Source organism: Puccinia triticina, chromosome 2A (assembly GCF_026914185.1).
Source record: "Puccinia triticina chromosome 2A, complete sequence".
NCBI classification, from domain to species: Eukaryota; Fungi; Basidiomycota; class Pucciniomycetes; order Pucciniales; family Pucciniaceae; genus Puccinia; species Puccinia triticina.
The window spans coordinates 8,563,983-8,581,972 of record NC_070559.1 but is presented as its reverse complement, the minus strand read 5'-3'; the positions used below and the strand labels follow the sequence as shown (position 1 = coordinate 8,581,972).

At 47.5% G+C, this 17,990-nt stretch overlaps 2 protein-coding genes across 2 annotated transcripts; both read right to left on the bottom strand.

Moving 5' to 3' along the window:
* Window positions 1-1,269: 1,269 nt before the first annotated feature.
* Window positions 1,270-3,569, bottom strand: PtA15_2A903 (uncharacterized protein; the record flags this gene model as incomplete). The annotated part of the gene is made up of 8 exons (XM_053166972.1): window positions 1,270-1,715; window positions 1,790-1,846; window positions 1,921-2,137; window positions 2,195-2,472; window positions 2,541-2,623; window positions 2,701-2,930; window positions 3,009-3,370; window positions 3,440-3,569. 8 exons carry the CDS (start codon window positions 3,567-3,569, stop codon window positions 1,270-1,272), a joined length of 1,803 nt encoding a protein of 600 aa, XP_053018141.1.
* A 6,232-nt stretch (window positions 3,570-9,801) lies between these two features.
* PtA15_2A902 (uncharacterized protein) lies at window positions 9,802-10,820 on the bottom strand (the record flags this gene model as incomplete). Its single annotated transcript, XM_053166971.1, has 6 exons — window positions 9,802-9,897; window positions 9,987-10,062; window positions 10,151-10,341; window positions 10,451-10,501; window positions 10,589-10,686; window positions 10,760-10,820. The coding sequence occupies 6 exons, from the start codon at window positions 10,818-10,820 to the stop codon at window positions 9,802-9,804; spliced, it is 573 nt and encodes a 190-aa protein (XP_053018140.1).
* Between the last annotated feature and the right edge of the window lie 7,170 nt (window positions 10,821-17,990).

Here is a 17,990-nt window from a genome sequence, read left to right as displayed (position 1 = left end):
GTGGCAAAGCGAGTAACCTCGACGGAAAACCGCGCGGATGCGCTTTCGAGAGGAGATGCATCTGTAAATAGCCCATTGGATTTCGTGTCTTTACTGCTCCCGGAGGACCTGGACAAGTGGCTAACGGAGAGAGCCCCCGAGTAAGATACCGTGGTACTATTCCAAACCCATCTTCCATCTATCTCCCTCTAAACCACCTTCTTGCATGTAAACTCAGAACTCGCCATAAGTCAGACCTAGAGAAAATTCAACAGACTCAAGTTGGTTTTTCTGGCAAACCTTTGTTGCCACACATACCTCTTCCCAACCATCAAGAAGTTTCCGCGCATAACCTCATCCACATCAGTCAAAGACTACCTTAACAAGGAGATGACACACTGTCGTCACCCAGGCAGCTCTTCCACAAATCTTTCCGTTTCCCAAACGGACCAAACCATTGATGTGGCGTCAAAGGGGAAAGACCCGGGTAGAAGTCACGTAGCGCTACCCCGTCTCCTTGGAGTGGGGGGTTTTTGCCGCTTGAGGCTCAGGCTCCTGCGGAACCGGAGTAGAGGGCTTAGCGCCTCGTCCCCCACTCCCAGGACGGTTAGTTGCTGTTTCTGCTCGGAAAGGTGTCTCAACACTACCGGCCGTGCCACACAGGCAGTGAGAGACAGCTTTCCCCTTCGACCCACACACGGCTAGGCACATCGTGAGACACGGGCTCCCCTCCCGGAAGGAGGGTCGAGCCCATAGGCCTAGCCGCGTCAGACTCAGTAGCCTGCACGGGTGAGCGGCGCAGAGACAGACCACGTGCCGTAGAGCGCACAGTCTGCGCGCCGCTCCTATCAGGCGCACCACTCTGCAAGCGGCGTGGACATAGCATTATCTGTTACTTTCACGTGTTCAAGGCAGCCACTAATTGATTTGACAGAGCCACTGAGCCGTCCTTAGACTCGCTGCTTGTATTCCAATCCAGAAGTTCTGGCAGAACTTCTGGATTGCCTCGCAGCAGACTCAATTTTACAACAAGCAATCTTGATATTTTCAAGGTGCTTGTTAGAACTATGTACTTTGTAATGATCAGGGAATTAAATAATAGTGATCTGGAGAATTTTCTATTCTAGACCGGCTGGAGAAAAGGAAACAAAGGTATGAAAATAGATGAACTGGGGAGATAAAGGAGACAGCGGGACAGAGATCAGTTCAACACAGGAGAGCACAGAACAAGAGAAAACATCAGTCTGCGCGGGAGACAAAGCCATTGGATAAATAGAGGACAAAGGTGGCTTATATATCACCCAAGTCGGTACCATTTTCAGAAGCACCACTACCTTCTTGCTGCCCAGTTTTGCTATTCTCACTTGCAGATGGTGTTGTGGCGATCTGTTCGGAGTCGAGTGAAGCGGTGGAACTGGTAGAGGGAATCCGTTTACGAAAACGGCCCTTGGAAGCATGTTTGGGAGGCTGTTTTTTCTCGGTGATTCTTTTGGTGAATTTTGGAGATTTGACCGGATCGGGCATGGTTGGATCATGCACAACATTGATGAGGTTGTTTTCGAGGTCGTTCAGTAGAACAGCTTGAGGTTTTACATGGAGGTCTCGACTCGGCGACTTGATCCATTTGAGCTGTGTCTTTCCACCCGGAAGGAGGACTACACGGTACTTTACTTCGGCAAGTACCTCATCGGTATTTGTCCAAGGCCATTGAGTCAAGGCACCGTTGGTTTTTTCAGCTAGAAAAGTGACGATAAGTTAAGCTATAGAGGATGTTTCAGTTCGGTTTTTGGCAGCCAGAATTTACACTTACCAACTAATGTAGACATGCGAGCCACTGCCGACACGGCTTTGTTTTTCGTCTTTTTTCCTGCCGTCAAATAACAAATGGGATGAGTGATGTTGCTTGATTGACTTGTGGTGGTACCGAGTTAGTGTGCTTACCTTCTGCTAAAGCGGCCAGGTCTGCAAGTTTATAGCCAGCAAGGTAGCCTTGCATCCGCGCAGGATAGTGCCTCAAACCATCCATGTTTTGCGCGGCTGCCACAAAGGCACTCGCACCGTGGGTACTTTGGGTGTACTGGAACGAATGAAGTCCTAAGTGCCTGGAGACGGCGAAAAATACCATCTCGCAGTTGCACGTTTTGGCAATGTGGACCGCCTGTAAAATAAAGTGAGTATGTGTTGAATCTAGCGATGAGATTGAGTGGTACTTCACCTGTTTAACCCATAAATCCATGAAGTTAGCCACCTGTTCGGACGCCCGTTTGAAGGAGATTGTCCGACAAATTCCAGATTTGAGGGCGGTAGAGATAGGTTGCTTGTCATCTTCATCGGTATTGGATTCAGAACCATCATCTGGGTTGTCATCGTCTGCATCAGGCAAAGGTTTGGATCGAGCAGCCTTCCGGAATTTCTCTTGCTCTTCCGGAGTGAGTGCGTGCCAACGACTTGCAACGCCGCCCATGACTGTCTTATCCTTAACACCCTTATGGGCTGTAAACAATTAAGTTAGCTGGGTGGGGTGGGTGAATGAGATAAGATACAAGGTTGGGAAGACTTACGGCCGCGGAACACAGATCTGGCTTGCGGAGTCTTCATAAATTCGTTGAAGCAGTTTGGCTTCTTAATAATCATTCGCTTTCCCCTAGGAGGAAAACAAGAATTGGAGACAAAATGAATGGTCAATTTGCAAAAAAAACAAAACGAGATGCGAAAACTGACAAGTAGCCATCCACCATCAACATAGATACCTCCCGCTCGATCGCTTGAATGATGAGCTCTTTGCGTTGCTGGGAGTAAAAGCGAGCAAAGAATTGACGATCGGCATCAGACATGGCCCCTTTCGATGATTCCTGAGCTTGTAATGCAAGTTTGGCTTCAGTCATCTGCATTAGTGTTTCTTTTGATTGAGGTTGAGCAGAACGACTGTCCGAGGTTGTCATCCTTTTGCGCTTTCAATTGGTACACGCATGAAGGTCAATCAGGGGTGCTTTGACAGATTCGGGAAGGGCTGGGGGATTAATCGGGACACTTGGAGAAGGTTGAGTCGGAGTGCGTTTAATGGGGGCACTTGGAGAAAGTTGGCAGACGGATGGAGTGTTGGTAACACTGCTTGGAGCAATCGCGGTAGAAGGTGCCTTGCGGGGTTTGCGAGCAGCTGGTTTTTTGGCTGGAGGTGCCCAAGCTTTGGAGACAGAAGATTGGGTTTCTTTACTAGAGGGAATTGGTGGAAGGTTGGGTAGATTGATTGTGGTACTTGTAGGATTGGAGAAGTTTCTGACCGGATGTGGGGTGTGTAGAGGGGGAGAGGAAGCATGAAAAATGAAATGGGCGGGTAAAGACGCCACGGAAGATCCATTATTTGATCCGTGAGAGGTGACCCGGAAGGGTTCTGGTAATGACGGATTAAAAATATGAGAGCTAGCCAAACTAATGTTTGCATATTGTAGTGGAGGATTACCAAGCGGAGTAGCAATATCTGTATGATGAGGGTGGGTGTAACGGTTTTGGGAATTGGGGTTTGAGATGGGGATGTAGGGAGAAATTTGGCCTTCGCTGTTGTAAGGCTCAAGGTCGGGTGAGTTCTGCATTCTTTAGTAGGGAGGTTGGAAATGGAAAAGTTTTCTGGACAAAACCGTCTGGATGGGTCGGATGGGATAGGTGGTCGACCAGTGGTGAACTGATGAAGGAAAAACTGCTTGTTTTGGATGGTGGGTGGTTGACCGCTGGTGAAGGATACTGTTTGTGGAGGATAGTGGGTGGTTGCTGAAGGTAGTACCGTTTGTTGAGGATAGTGGGTGGTTGTTGGTGAAGTGATGAAGGAAGGGATGATTGTTTGGTTGGGATAGGTGGTTGACCTACTTGTGAACGGCACCAGACTTGACAGATGCCGGGTGTGGTTGCTGCGACACTGCGCAGCATTAGGGCTTGATGACTAATCATGGAGGACTTGTCGAGTTTTGGCGGAAATGTAGCCGAGGTGACACGCGGAGAGGCGAGGTCAGGCGAGGTCTGCTAACTGACTATCCAGCAGGTTTCATGCACCGTGTGCATGTACTTCTGTATAGTCAGGGGGGTATCAAAAGGGGTGAGGGTCTTCCCCGGTCGGATGTTCATCTGTTTTAGCGCAATTAGACCGAGCCTTATCGCTACTGTTTCTAGCCACGCGATATCCCGTTTGGGTTCTGGGCCTTTGTTCCAGTTTTCCGCCAGTTGGAATTGGGCCCATCTTTTGCCAATGAGGATTCCTATTCCGAAGCTAGTAGATGCGTCGCCCACCCACCCGATTTCGACTGGGTCGGGGTTTTGGATCATGCGGGTTTCTTTGTACTGGAGGAGGGTTGTGAGCCAGTACTCGAGGTCCGTTCGGGCGTCTTTGGGAAGGGTGCGATTTGTGTGTCTGCGTTTCCAATTGTTCATCCATCTGTACAGGCTGTTCAGATAGCAGCGGAGTTGCGGTAGGATATAGGAGACGTGGTTGAGACGGCCCGCAAGCTGCTCTACCTGGCCGAACGAGAATTCTGCACCAGGGATTAAAAATGCTTTAACTTGCTGTAACCTTTGGTACTTTTTGTCGTCGGGTAGTTGTACCGTTTTCCTGGTTGCGTTCCAAACGAATCCGATGTACTTTTGCTCTTCTTTGAAGGGAGAAAAATTTTTAGCGTTTGTTTTCACCCCAAGCTGCTCCAATCGGTTTACTATTTGGTCCATTTTGACTTCTGATTGCTTGGTTTTGATGAAGAGGTTGTCGTCTACCCAACGGAAGACTTCAACTAAGTCAAATTCTTTCTTCATCAAGTCTTTCCAGGCATCTGCCGGTCTCTCAAATGAGCCACATCCGGCTACCCCTCCGAAAGCTATCCTGGTGTCAATTAGGATTCCTCCGTTGAAGTCCTTGACCATTAGGTATCGCCATTGGCTCTTGGCCGTTGGGATTTGGCGATAAGCTTTCTCCCAGTCGAAGATGGCTAGGATTAGGGGTTGGCTTTGGCGTTGGAAGAAGCGTGACGTTGTTTCAAAATCACCCCAGGTCGTAAGGTAGTCTAACTTGTCTACAAATGAGTTTACGGAGGGTATCTCCGGTACGTTCCTGGGAAATGACAGGTCGTTGATGGGCCTGATGGTTCCGTCTCTGTTTACTGCGGCTCCCAGGGGGTTTGTCCTGAAAAAATCGTATCTCTCCATCAGTTCCTCATGAGAGAACGGTCCAAACATGCGGCCTGCTTTGATTTCTTTAGCTATCGTAGCCTTGATCTTCTCTCTGGCGAGTAAAGCGCTTTGATGGTTTGGAGGGGTGTAGTGGGTCATTCCTGGGCCTAGGTTGTGCTCTGGGATCCCTTGGTGGAAACCGTTGCGGAAACCGTGAATCACGTCTGCATACTCTTCAAGCAGGTTTGCTTTCCTTAAGGATTTCTCCCACTCTCCTATATTCATTTCACACAACACTTTGATGGGCCACCTGTGCCTGGTCTGAAGCGTTTCTAGCTCTTCGATTTGCATTGGTGTCTCAATGGGGCTCTCTCCCGCTCCGTAATCCCTAAGGGTGTACCGGAGAGGTTACTCATTAGAAATTTTGTCTAATCATTCTTTTATTTCTCGGAATAATTAGGTGGGTTGGAATTAACAATTTGGGGAGGGCGGATACGCCGAGGGAAGGAAAGGGTGGGGGAAACAAGAATGAGATGAACTAGGGAGGGGGGAAAACCAAGGAAAAGGAATCTTGGTTCGATGGTCTCCTTTAGAACGGTGCGGTTCTGTTTTGGTTACGGACGGGGGGGGGAGGATTTGAAGGAAGGTAAGGGTGGCTGGATCAGGAGGAGTGGACGATGGTGGGGGGGGAGGGATCAAATGTGAAAGGTGGTCGTAACTTACTGGTCACGGTTTTTGTGGCGCACACTACCACCGGTGTGATTGGGATTGAAATTGTTCCCTTTGTACCCGCTGCCGGGAGGGCCTCTGCCTTGTTCAGGTTTAGCTGGAAGGGAAGATGGGCCGTGTGAAGAAGACGGCGTCTCATCGGCCGATTGCTTCTGACTTGTCCTGGTCTTCGGTGGGTTTGGTTGGGCTTGGTGGTTGGCCCTGGATGGTTTATGGGGTCGGATTCCTTTCAGTGGGTCTCCGCCCACTCGGCCTTCTCCGATAGCGTAGGGATTCTCTTGAAGACCGACCTTGTTGAAGTCTTGGCAAAGGGATATCGCTTCATCAGCTGTTTCTTGCTTGAACTTAGAGATGTCGGAGAAGGACTCTTCGCCGTCAACTTCTACCCTAAACGCAAAGGCGTTGTTTCTGATCCGTATGTCGTACCTGAGAGCTACCATAAAACCGTGCTTCCTGTGGAGACGGTCGCAGTAGCCCTTGTGCACTAGTATCCAGTCTGCGAGTACCGGGTAGTTGTACCTGTCTTTCATGGTTGAGTGGAAGCATCGGTGGTTTAGGGTCCAGTCCGTGAACGATTGTGAGAATTCGTCCGGGACCGGGAGGCCGTGGTAGCGGAGTCCTTTCTCTGCGGCCGTTTCGTCGGTTTTGGGTTGGTTCTGAGAATGATGGATTAGAGCTTTCTCTTGCCATTCGCGATTGAAAATGGTAAGGGGTAGCGGTCCTTTGCACTCTAGGAGCAACTTGTGGAAATATGGGGTAAACCCGCCGTCGTTGTGAGAGTTGGAGCGGCCAACGATGAATTTCACGTTGCGTACTTGTGTTGCTTCTTTGGTTACCGACGGTCTCTTCTGAGGGATGATGGGTGATTGGAATACGACTTGGATGTTGTTATCCACTGTGATCTTTGTCTTCTTCTTTTTGTCCGCTAAGACTGCCTCATACATCTTGGAGTATCGATCTATTGCGGCTTTGTCACCTGCTTTCTTGGCTTTCATCAGACGTGCCATCAGGAATGTTTGGGTTTCGCGCTCCATCTCTTCTTCCAAATCAGAGTCGTTCACGATTAAGTTCTTCTCAGAACGTTTTGGTACTACAGATTTCTCTTTTTTTTTTTTTTTTTTTTTTTGATCAGTTTCCTTCGACTTAAACGCTTGTATTGAGCTCTTTGCTTACCGCTAGGGTTTGCGAGTATCTCCGTGATGTCGGGATCTTTGAGGGTCTCTCTCGAGGGTTCCCCAGCTTCCTGGTCGGCCTGTTGCCCGGGTGGGTTGTTTTTTGACGCTGCCCGGGTGATTGGTTTGGTCGTCTTAGGGGCCTTCGGGGCCTTGGGTGGTTTGGGTTGGACTCCGGAGGTTTGTGACAACAAGTTTGGTGTGCTCGTATTCGCGCCTGACTCTTGGGGAGGAATTTGGTGGGCCGGTTGGCTTTGCTCGCCCTGTGGTTGGGGGTTTTGAGCTGCGGCTCTCACGCTGTCCGAGGTGTCTTGGATGTTTAGATCTGACATTGCTTTGGGGTTTTGTTTGGTGGGGGGGGGGGTTGTGTCGAAAGGGTAGCGTGGAGGAGTTGTGGGAAAGGGGGATCGTAGATGAGGAGTTTTTAGAAGAAGGTTGCAGGTCGATGGAAGTGTTTAGAGTTTGTGGGTTTTCGGATGTTTGAAAATTGAGTTAGATAGGATGGTTTAGAGTTATGGTTGTTTGGACTCGCAAAAGTTGGTTGATGGATGGTGTGAAATAAGGAAGAGTTTGAATTGAAAAAGGTTGAATTTCCGAAAATCTGGGCTCTAAGGAGGGTTATGGAGCTGGGGATTTCCGGATGGATGACGGTGGGGAAAGCAAGAAGGATGAGGATCCGAGTGAGGCCTCTGGGGGGAGGAATTAAAGAGGACGGGAGCTTCTGGGTAGGGTCAGGCTTGTCCTTGACTTCCCCTTCCGCCCTTTATGCGCCCCCTTTCTACCAGGTCGTATTACGTGACGCTGTAAACAGTTCTCTGTCACGTGTCTCGCCTGTAGGGCGCTTATACGGCGGGGCTGGGCGGCCACCATGGACTCCACCCACCTCCCGCTGGCGCTCCCGGTAACAAACATCATTTTATTCAGTATTATTCTCAACCACAGATAGATGCTTGTACAAATTCTACTTATAGTTATCCCTGTACAAGAAATCAGTCTTCATTGGTTCTCTCCTTCTTTTTCCGCTGCGCATCTGAGCCGCATCTGGTGATCCATCCATCATCACCGCCCCTTTTCTCGAGCACCCTCAAGAGCTCTTCTCTTTCTCCTTGCCGGCAAAGAGTTGAAATCCCAACAATATGTACACAAAAGCTACCTCCTGACACCAATCTGGTTGGCACAACGGTTAATCTGCTTGTTAACCTGGGACAGCAACAAGGGTGTGGGTTTGAAGCCCACTTTTTGTCCTTTTGTACGGCAGCAGGCTGTACAGCTGCAATGCCACAATTGGGACATGGTTGGGTGAAGGTGGGGGACTCCCTTGTGCCATTTTTTGACCCACCATTCCCCTTTGGGGATGTTGTGGTTGCAGTGGACCCATGTTGGTCACCAAGCCAGAGTGTTTGGTTAGCCCAACCATTGAAGCCAATGTTGGGCCAATGTCCCAGTTGCTCAGTGGTGTAGCAAAGAGACAAACTGTGACTAAGTAAAATAGGCTTATGTAATTGTGTTAAAGGCTATGTGATTCTTGTGAGACCCCCAAAATTAGGGCTCACATTCAGGTGGTGGGTTTAGCCCATGGCCTGGTCTATTGAACGCCCCGCGCGCAAAATGTAAATTTGTTAGGCGGGTCAGTGCGGGTTATTTACCTTTGAAACTGTACCAGTTTAGAATCATTGCTCTGTTTGGAGTGATTGGGTGTTACATATTTTTTTCAGATTAAAATCTTATGATTTTATGCAAGTCAAATTTGAAAACCCCTAGTAGTCTAACTTAGCTAAGTCCCTTTGTAACAGGAGCTCCCCGCAGGGACCCTCCTAACAAGGGGATTTTGTGCTAATTCAACCCTGTGGCTTGAGAGAATTAGGAAAATGACAATTTTCAATTTACTGTAGCAGAGCCATTTCTGACTGGACAATTAGGTATTGGGTGGAAAAAAGATGCACAAGATCTTGGAGAATTTTTCTACATATCTTTCAATCTTCTTGGGGACCTTGAGTGACACTCAACTGCCTTTTTTATGGTTACCATTAGTTCTGCTTCATCATGTAGTACACAAATTGCACCTTGCAGAATTCAACACTCACAAAGTTACAACATGAAAACAATTGTAGATCAAGGAAATGGGTTGAAGAGATGCTCACCAAAAATTCTCAATTCCCTCAGGATGTGGGGTCTACTTAGCCTATAAGTCCCTTCCTCCAGTCAGTGCAATGCAATAAGTGTTTTACCACTTTATGATTAGGAGGGAGTTACTTATTAAGTTAGCATAACTGTGCATTCTCAGTCTTGATGGGCTTGCAACCTGAGACAAGCTCTCACATTGAGATCAGCTAGTTGAGACTTGTTGCTCTTGTCTCATTCTCCCTATAGTAATACTTCTGTTGAATCTCATGTTCCTCCAACCAAAATGTCTATGTACAAACTTGCCTATCTGGATTGATTGAGTAGTAAACAAAATGTCTATTTAATCAATTTTGTCAACAGAAAAATTGGGGTTAGAATCTCAACTACAACATAAAAGATAGAAAGAGACATATATGCTGACAAACAATCGGTAAAAATGAAAAGAAATTGGCCCATGTGATTAGACCTATGTGTGGATTGTAAGCTATAATTGTCTTTTTGAAGTAATGTAGTTGGATTGGTTTTGTGAAAGTGTACAACTGATTAAATTGAGCGACAATGTCCGGGTTGAAAGTATCAAAGCGATGATCATAATTTTGAGCTGGGAAGCCGACCGCATCCAATAAGCTTATCGAGATTCGAGAAGAGACTAGAAGGACTTCGGCACTTCCACATGATTGTCGGTTGCAATCTTGATCACTTGCTCTCTTTCTTCTTTTTTACAACCCACGCAGTTCTTCAATACCTGCAGTGGTGGTCAATGTGGTGAATTAGTATTATCGGAAGAGTATTTGCTTTATAACACTTCACAAATTGATTGATGTTCTGACATACCTTTCCGAGCTGATGAGCTGCCCGTTTCAAGTCATTGACTGATATGGCATGTTGAAAAGCGAGATAGAAACTCGGACTTGGTGGTTGGAGAGGTCAAAAGGTTCTTCGTTAAAAAACGACTGCGGGAATTTTTTCACCTTGATTGTTTTTGAAGCCAAACTCACCCTTTGATCTTCTTGACATCGTTACTCTTTTGAGCACCCCAGCTGCGTAAACCAGCGTTGGTTGCCCCATAAATTGCCATCAAACCTTCGAGGACATTGGTTGATTGTGCACTTCGGTCAGGGGGAGTGAAATATTTCAAGGCAAAGGCAACTGGACTGAGATTTGGGAATTTTTGAAAGTCGTAGTCCGACTGGAAGCATCCGTAGCAATTTGGATATAAATTTGTCAAGACATCCTCCGTGAGTCTGAAATATTTCTGATCCTGAACAGTGAATCGTATGGGGAAACAGAAAACTGACGTATTTCCATCTCTCGAAGAAGACATTTGGGACGTCCTGGAAAGGTTGTGGCTGTAAAAGCATGATTAAGGAAAGTATTTCAGATATCACACGTAAAGGCATCGGCAAAGGGAGAAAATGAAATCTGTTTAGCCTTACACCATCCAAGCATATGACGCGCAGATTGATCACGACGTCTTTGGGAACGTTAAAAGGACCTCCCATGAAGCAAGGTTTTTCTTGAAAAGGTTGGGGTCCTAGTTATTTTGAAGAAAAGGAATCATCTCAGCAGGCATTCAGGATTCACATGGGCCAGGAAACCCTTCTGACCAGTTGAGCTGTTTTGGAAGGCCAAGGGTGCCGTTGTCGCGGCTTTGATAGCCAATAGCATTAGGAGAATGAAAAATGAGACTTTCGACATAATGAATCGCTGAGGGAGATGTTGAGCGATCGTGATGATCCTATTCACAGTTTGAAGACTGAAATTTTTACAGGGCGACTTTTGGGAGTGGAACTGGATGAGGGCCAACGACCAGAGCCCGAAGAGCTCTGCTTTATATGAGACATGGAGTGCGACGGTTGCGATTGATCGCAACCACTTTCCAAGCGATGTCTCTTCCCCGGTGCATTATTTCATCACTCTTCGCGGATCTCCGCCGATTCCTGGTGATTGCAACGCGCCACACGGAGGGAAATTCCATCCAGAGTGCCCCCATTGCGGCTCTCAGGCAACGTCAACGAGATGCAACCGGAGATAGTCTTCCAGACAGCTACATACACCACGTACACAGAAGACACAGGCAATCCCGGTTTTGAGACAAGGTCACTCTCCCCTTCAGCTCGGAATTACTTCCAAAGCAGTCTGTCGATACGGTGATATTTATGGATGCATATCATGGAGTCTCCTCAGGCTTGCACTCGCCGCGAATACATACAAAGATAAATCCTTCGCAACAAGTGTTGAACGGAAACATAAATCACTCAACGATTCGAACGTAGCTACCACTAATCGATGTGTTGCTAATGGCCATTTCATGGTTATGGGGCGTGTCATCTCATTTTCACGAGGACAACCATAGGGATCCAATGTCTACCTTAAAGGACCATGGAATTCTAAATGTTTCCAGCCAATCAGATTTGTTGACCGGCTGATTTTCTCACTTGCTCACTAGTGCAGAGAAGGGAATGTATGCACAATTTGATTACATCTTGGACGCGGTTACAAGTCAGAGCAAGATTGCATACTACATAGCCATACTATGTACTTAGTCATCAATCAAACCTAACCTTGTGATACCACTTAGACCAAAACCTAACCTTGTATCTAGTCTATATCTATCCACCCGGCCCGGCTCCCTTCTCTCTCCTCATTGAGATTGGAGAACCGGACCCGGGAGTGTGGAGAGCTTACACACTGGACTGTTATCACATAGCCAACTTGAGCTTTTTATAGGTTAAAAGCCGGCTTGTCCGTTTCACACGACCGTTTTCCCGAATTCTCTGAAGTGAGCACTAAGTTCGCTGGTGACGATACCGCGACAGCAGAAGAGGTAAAATAAATCAAGAGATATATAATAATTTTAAAAGAGAAAAGAAGAACATCTTACTGCTGTCCGGCCAACACCCTCTTGAGATGGCTCAACAAAACCCCGCTGCCAACCAACAACAACCCAACGCTGGTAACCCAAATGCTTTAGCTATCCTCCAGGAGCAAATCAACAACCTCAACACTCAAATCACAGGTATGTTGACCGCTCGCGGCACCATCTGCCCCAATGCGCAGACAAGACAAGACATCATCTGTTCGAAGTTCTTGAAGACCCCTGTCGCCATGCATAAGGAGCTCAATCCGTTGCATCCGACTCTTGATTCTGACAGAGTTCGCTTCCAACCTTGGAAGAAGGCACTGGACCGTACGTTGTGTTGAGAGTCAAGCCCTCGTCCCAACTTGAGGCCTTGCCGCCTGTAATGAACATGTCATGTAATCTGTCACACATCACATTCATCTCCGGCTTTCTCTTACTTTTCCTCCAGTCGCTCATCTCACGCTTTCGGACAACTTGATTCGCTCCGCTCATCTCCCTTCTCATTAATCTGATCTGTTTTTGACTACACTTTCCCATCAGCACAACCTCGCCCGCTCGACATACTTAAACTCGCTAAATCTCGCCTTCCTTATCTTTCCCTTGGGGAACTCGCTCAAATCATCACTCGACACATTGCGCTGACACTCTCAAATCATTTTCTCTGACTGTTCCGTTCCTCCCAAAGACGTCTCTCAAATCGGTCTTCAAACTCATGAAAGCTTCAAGTTCAATCACTTCCTCCGCCCTAGCCTGCTCCTGGTCGTATGTTGTGTTTTCTCTCTCTTCTATCTAGTTGATCCTATTGACATTGTCTTCCTTCAGTCTGCTCTTTCTTCCTCCTCTGTATCATCTCTTTTGTTTTTGTTGTGCTCTTCTGTGTTGTGTTTGCCTTCAGGTATTTTCCTCCTTTCCCATAATTCTTTTTGTTTTCTTCTTCTAACTTTGCAAATACTTCAGTTTGATTCTTAACACGTTGATGCATGCTTTCAGCCGCGTTGTCTCTTTTGTTGAAGACCTCAATGTTTTTGACAGCCTTGAAATTGAAGAAGCCAATACCGTTGTGGTATGCTTTATGGTATCCCATATACCAAAATCAAAATTTTCTGCTTTTTCTTTCTTATTTCTATTAGTTTTACTCTTAATCCCCCTTTTCCTCTTATCAATTACTTAATATTCCTCCCAATTCAGTTTCTAGGGACAAATTCACCCCTAGTTTTGCCTTACAGAACACTCATAAGGGCACTCACTCAGAAGTTACATACTCTTACACACTCATAATACCCCTTACAACCTCAAAACAGTTACAAAATCCACATTTACAACACTTAGTTACACACACGGTTACATACATAGCTACATACATATTTACACATAGCTGAATCATCACTTACATACATACAGTGTACACATGCAGGCACTCATGCAGGTGCTAGCTGCATGTGATAGCTGCATGCACTAAGCTGCATGCGCTAGTGTATTTTTGTTGCATAACAACAGCAGGTGACCTGGTTACAGCATGACTACACTAACATACAGTCCTGACCAATCACATCTCCTGATTCAGCCTGCATGTCATAACCCATAATCACCTGTACAGTCTGACCAATCACATTCACCCATTCAACATATGTACTAGCCAAAAACCCTCATGTACCTAGCTAAAATCTCTCATGTGGAGCTCCTCTGGAGCTAAAATTCCTCACTGTTGTCTATAAAAGGAGGCTCTCCTCCTCTGTTGTAACTTTCCCCCAGCAGACTACCTGCACTCAGTTTCCCCTATAACAAAGTACACAACTGCTCACTCCACAATATATTAGTCACCCTATATTTTGGTTTTACACACATTACAAAACACTTACACACGAAATAACAACTCTACACAACACTCACACTACATAACACAAACCTCTGAGGGGTCCTCTTTGACCAACTATCATCTGGTTGAAGTCCAGACTCCTCACTCATAACACATTTCAGCAACTTCATCGCACCCACTTTATAACAACAGTTATCTTTTGATAACACTCCACTATCACTACATTATGTAGGAATACAGACGAAGCGCCGCAGCAACCCGCGAGGAAGCTAGCGCGCCTAAGCCAAACCACAGACCCAGTTGCAAAGAAAGGTAAGCCCTTTCGCACCCCAGGCACAGCCAGCTAAAGCACATTGCTCCGTTGATTGCGCAAGCAGATTCAGCGAGAACCTTAAAGGTCAAAACCCAGCAAGAAGAGCAAAGAAGCTCCAAAACCTTGTACATCCCGAGCCAGGTGATAGCAGATCTTCTACAGAGACTGACTGAACCTTCTCTTGTTAAAGAACGCTTGCGGAACATCTCAGACCCCAGAACAACTCAGACCTGATCGACAGGATCACGGAAGCAACAGCTGCCTGTAAGCCCAGTGGATTCCTCCATCAAAATAAAGAATTAAGCTTCAAGCTAATGTGAAACTCCATAAAATATTATGTGTCCTATGGGAGTTGAACCCATGTCTCTTATATCCATGTCAAGTGTACTAACCACTGTACTAAAGACGCTTGGATATGAACAGCTGCAGGTGGGTGAATGAACATCCACTGGTGTCACATGAAGATCCCTAATTGAGGGTAAGACCTGTAAATGACAGGTCATGAATGAGTGACACCAGCAGGTATGATAAAGCTAAGAGTAGCAGAACCACAACCTGACAGCCCCCCGTGCTATGAAAGGGGTTTATCATACCAAGACTCCATAATATCCTAGGTATCGCGCGGTAGCGCTGGGCTCATGACCTGTGAAACTCCATAAAATATTATGTGTCCTATGGGAGTTGAACCCATGTCTCTTATATCCATGTCAAGTGTACTAACCACTGTACTAAGGACGCTTGGATATGAACAGCTGCAGGTGGGTGAATGAACATCCACTGGTGTCACATGAAGATCCCTAATTGAGGGTAAGACCTGTAAATGACAGGTCATGAATGAGTGACACCAGCAGGTATGATAAAGCTAAGAGTAGCAGAACCACAACCTGACAGCTAACTCAGACGAACTTTGTTCGTTAAGCAGCCCAAGACCCAGCGGACTTATTCCGTCAGAACAAAACCAAGCTATTCAGATAGCCGGCCCACACCCGTGGGTCTAGCAGCAGAACAACCAGCAAAGAAAGGAAAGAAAGCTGAACAAGTGAGGATCTATGTTGGCCGCACAGCAAGGGTGAAAGCGCTGCGCTTCAAAAATCGCAGCGCAGCATGAAGCGCAGCGGTTTTGGTGGCCGCTGCGCTGCGCTGAAAGTAGCGGCCCCGCCTGCTGCGCTACCGCTTTTTGGGTCTGGCAAGAAGCGGGAACCCGCTATTTTCAGCGGTAGCGCAGCAGAACCATCGCTGCGCTACCGCTTTTTGACCTGGCCGCGTAGCGCTCCCCCGCTGCCAGCCAAAAAAGCGCAGCGCAGCGCAAAGCGCAGCTGTTTTGGTGGCCGCTGCGCGGCGCTGAAAGGAGCGGCCCCGTCCGCTGCGCTACCGCTTTTTGGGTCGGGGAAAAAGCGGGCCCCCGCTATTTTCAGTGGTAGCGCAGCGGTTCCCCGCTGCGCTGCGCTAAAAGACCGCTTTTTTGTAGCGCAGCGCAGCGTTTCAGCCTTGCGCACAGGACCACATCTCTCACTTGGATTGCCGGACATCCCGTCCTCATCACTTTCTTTTCCTCGTTTAAAACCAAAAACCCCCTCAATCAGCCCAGTAGCTCGGGTAGCCCTTGTTCTGCTTTCAGGTATATTCAGCCTCAGTTCTATTACAAACTATTACTTAGGCATTTGTAGTTACAACTCTAACAAGTAATAAACATTTCAGTTGTACCATTTTTTTTAGATTTACAGTCTCGGCAGTTCTTATCGAGCACCTCTAGCAACAACTGAAAGCAGTTCAAGATGGCGAATGCGCGAAATCAAGCCGCCAGCGGAGTCATTTGGACACCCATACCATCAAAGAACAACGCATACACCCCGGACAAGGACCACGTTAACGTTCAAAAATTTGACGGCTCAAACTTTCCACTCTGGGAAAGAAAAATCAAAATGCATCTTTGTCCCCGGCACCTTGAGACTTACATCGAAGAGCCGCTGCCCGAAGAACCAGACAAAGACGAACTCCAAGGCGCCCTCAGAACATGTGGTATTCTAAGCGAGGCAATATCCAACGCCGTATTCACCAGTGTGATAAATGATGATAACAAGCAGGATCCCTACACCATCTGGAACGACATCAAGACAATTTACGCCTCTGACTCGTTGCTGTCAGTGTTCCAGGTCTGGAACAAGTGGCTTGATATCCAATACAACAAGGATATGGGCACTTACATAGCCGAAATGGAAGAGAGCCTGGCTGAGTTCAGCTCACTTGGGCTGAAAGTGCCAGACGAACTCGTCGGATGTGGAATTGTTGGCAAAATCACCAAGCGACGCCCAATGCTGATGCAGGCTCTATTTGCCGACTTGAAAGCGCTGGCTAAACCTAAAGAAATTATTGCGAAGCTTCGAGACATTGGTCGGCACGAGACTGCCACCAAGCGTAAATTTGTTGAAGATCCTGAACCCTCATCCTCAACGGCTTTAGCCACCGGTCCAATTCAACGACAGCGAAGAGATCCCAAATCCAATGTCATCCGATGTAGCGGCGGCAAGCACAACCCCTTAGCAACATCGCATGTGGAGGCAGACTGTTGGACCATCAATCCTAATTCTCGACCTAAGGACCGACCACTTAAAGAACCACCTTGACCCTACAAAAAGCCAAGAAACTCATACCATACAACAGCCGAGGATGAGGAGGAGGAGAAAGCCCACATCACCGCCATAGTCAAGCCATCTTTCACGTACAACATGAATACCTTGACCAACCACTTGTCGACTATCCTGGACTCGGGAGCAAGCAACCATATGCTCAACTCCCTTCAGTTCTTCTCAACCACAACCCCGGTGCGTGTCAGTATTGTCACTGGAAGTGGCAAGTCAGAACTCCTAGCGGTTGCCAGGGGGACCGCATACCTCAAACTCCCAACAGGAGCAACGCTAACGCTACCTGAAGCACTCTATGTGCCAAACCTATCCCCCAACCTAGTCTCAATGATCCAACTCATGAATTGGCGCGCTATCATTTGTGAATCAAACGGAGTCTTTGAGGTGAAAATGGACGCGGCGGATCCATTCCAAGTAAATGTCAAAAATGACTTGCTTGGAATCGTGGGCGCAGTGCCCGGTCTCAATAAAGCGACCAACCTCAACACTACAGTCGAGCCAAATCTAACGGACTTCCAAAAGTGGCATAATAGACTTGGTCACGCCAGCACCGGCAGAATTGCTCATGCAGTCAAGGAGAAGCTCAACCTGGTCAAGACACACGCCTGCACCGCTTGCATGCAAGGCAAGCTAACTCGGCTGCCATGCAACGGAGCCTTCAAAGGCGCAGAAGCACCGCTGAGCGTTGTTCATGGCGATCTCGTTGGGCCCATCTCTCCTCCGACCAACGGCGGGGCAAGATACTTTCTTACTCTTGTTGACCAGTACACCGGCTACATACACACCGTGATACTTAAGGAGAAGAGCCAAGCTACCAAGGCAATACTCGACTTCAAAACGTTTTTCGAGAAGCAGACCAGCCATCACATGAAGAAGCTTATCTCGGACGGTGGTGGCGAGTTCGTCAACGGGACTCTAAGCAAACTACTCAAGAAAGAAGGCATCCAACACAATGTGGCACCTCCTTATACACCGCAAAATAACGGAATGGCGGAGCGCGCAAACCGGACGATCATAGACATGACCAGATGCCTGCTTATGCAAGAAAATCTTGCCCCCGAATGGTGGGCCGAAGCAGTGCAATCCGCCACTGCAACGACAAACTGTCTCCCGTCGCTTGCCAAATCGAAGATTAGTCCGTTGGAGCTAATGTTCAAAATAAAACCAAACATCAACTTCTTCCGTCCATTTGGCTGTCGGGCTT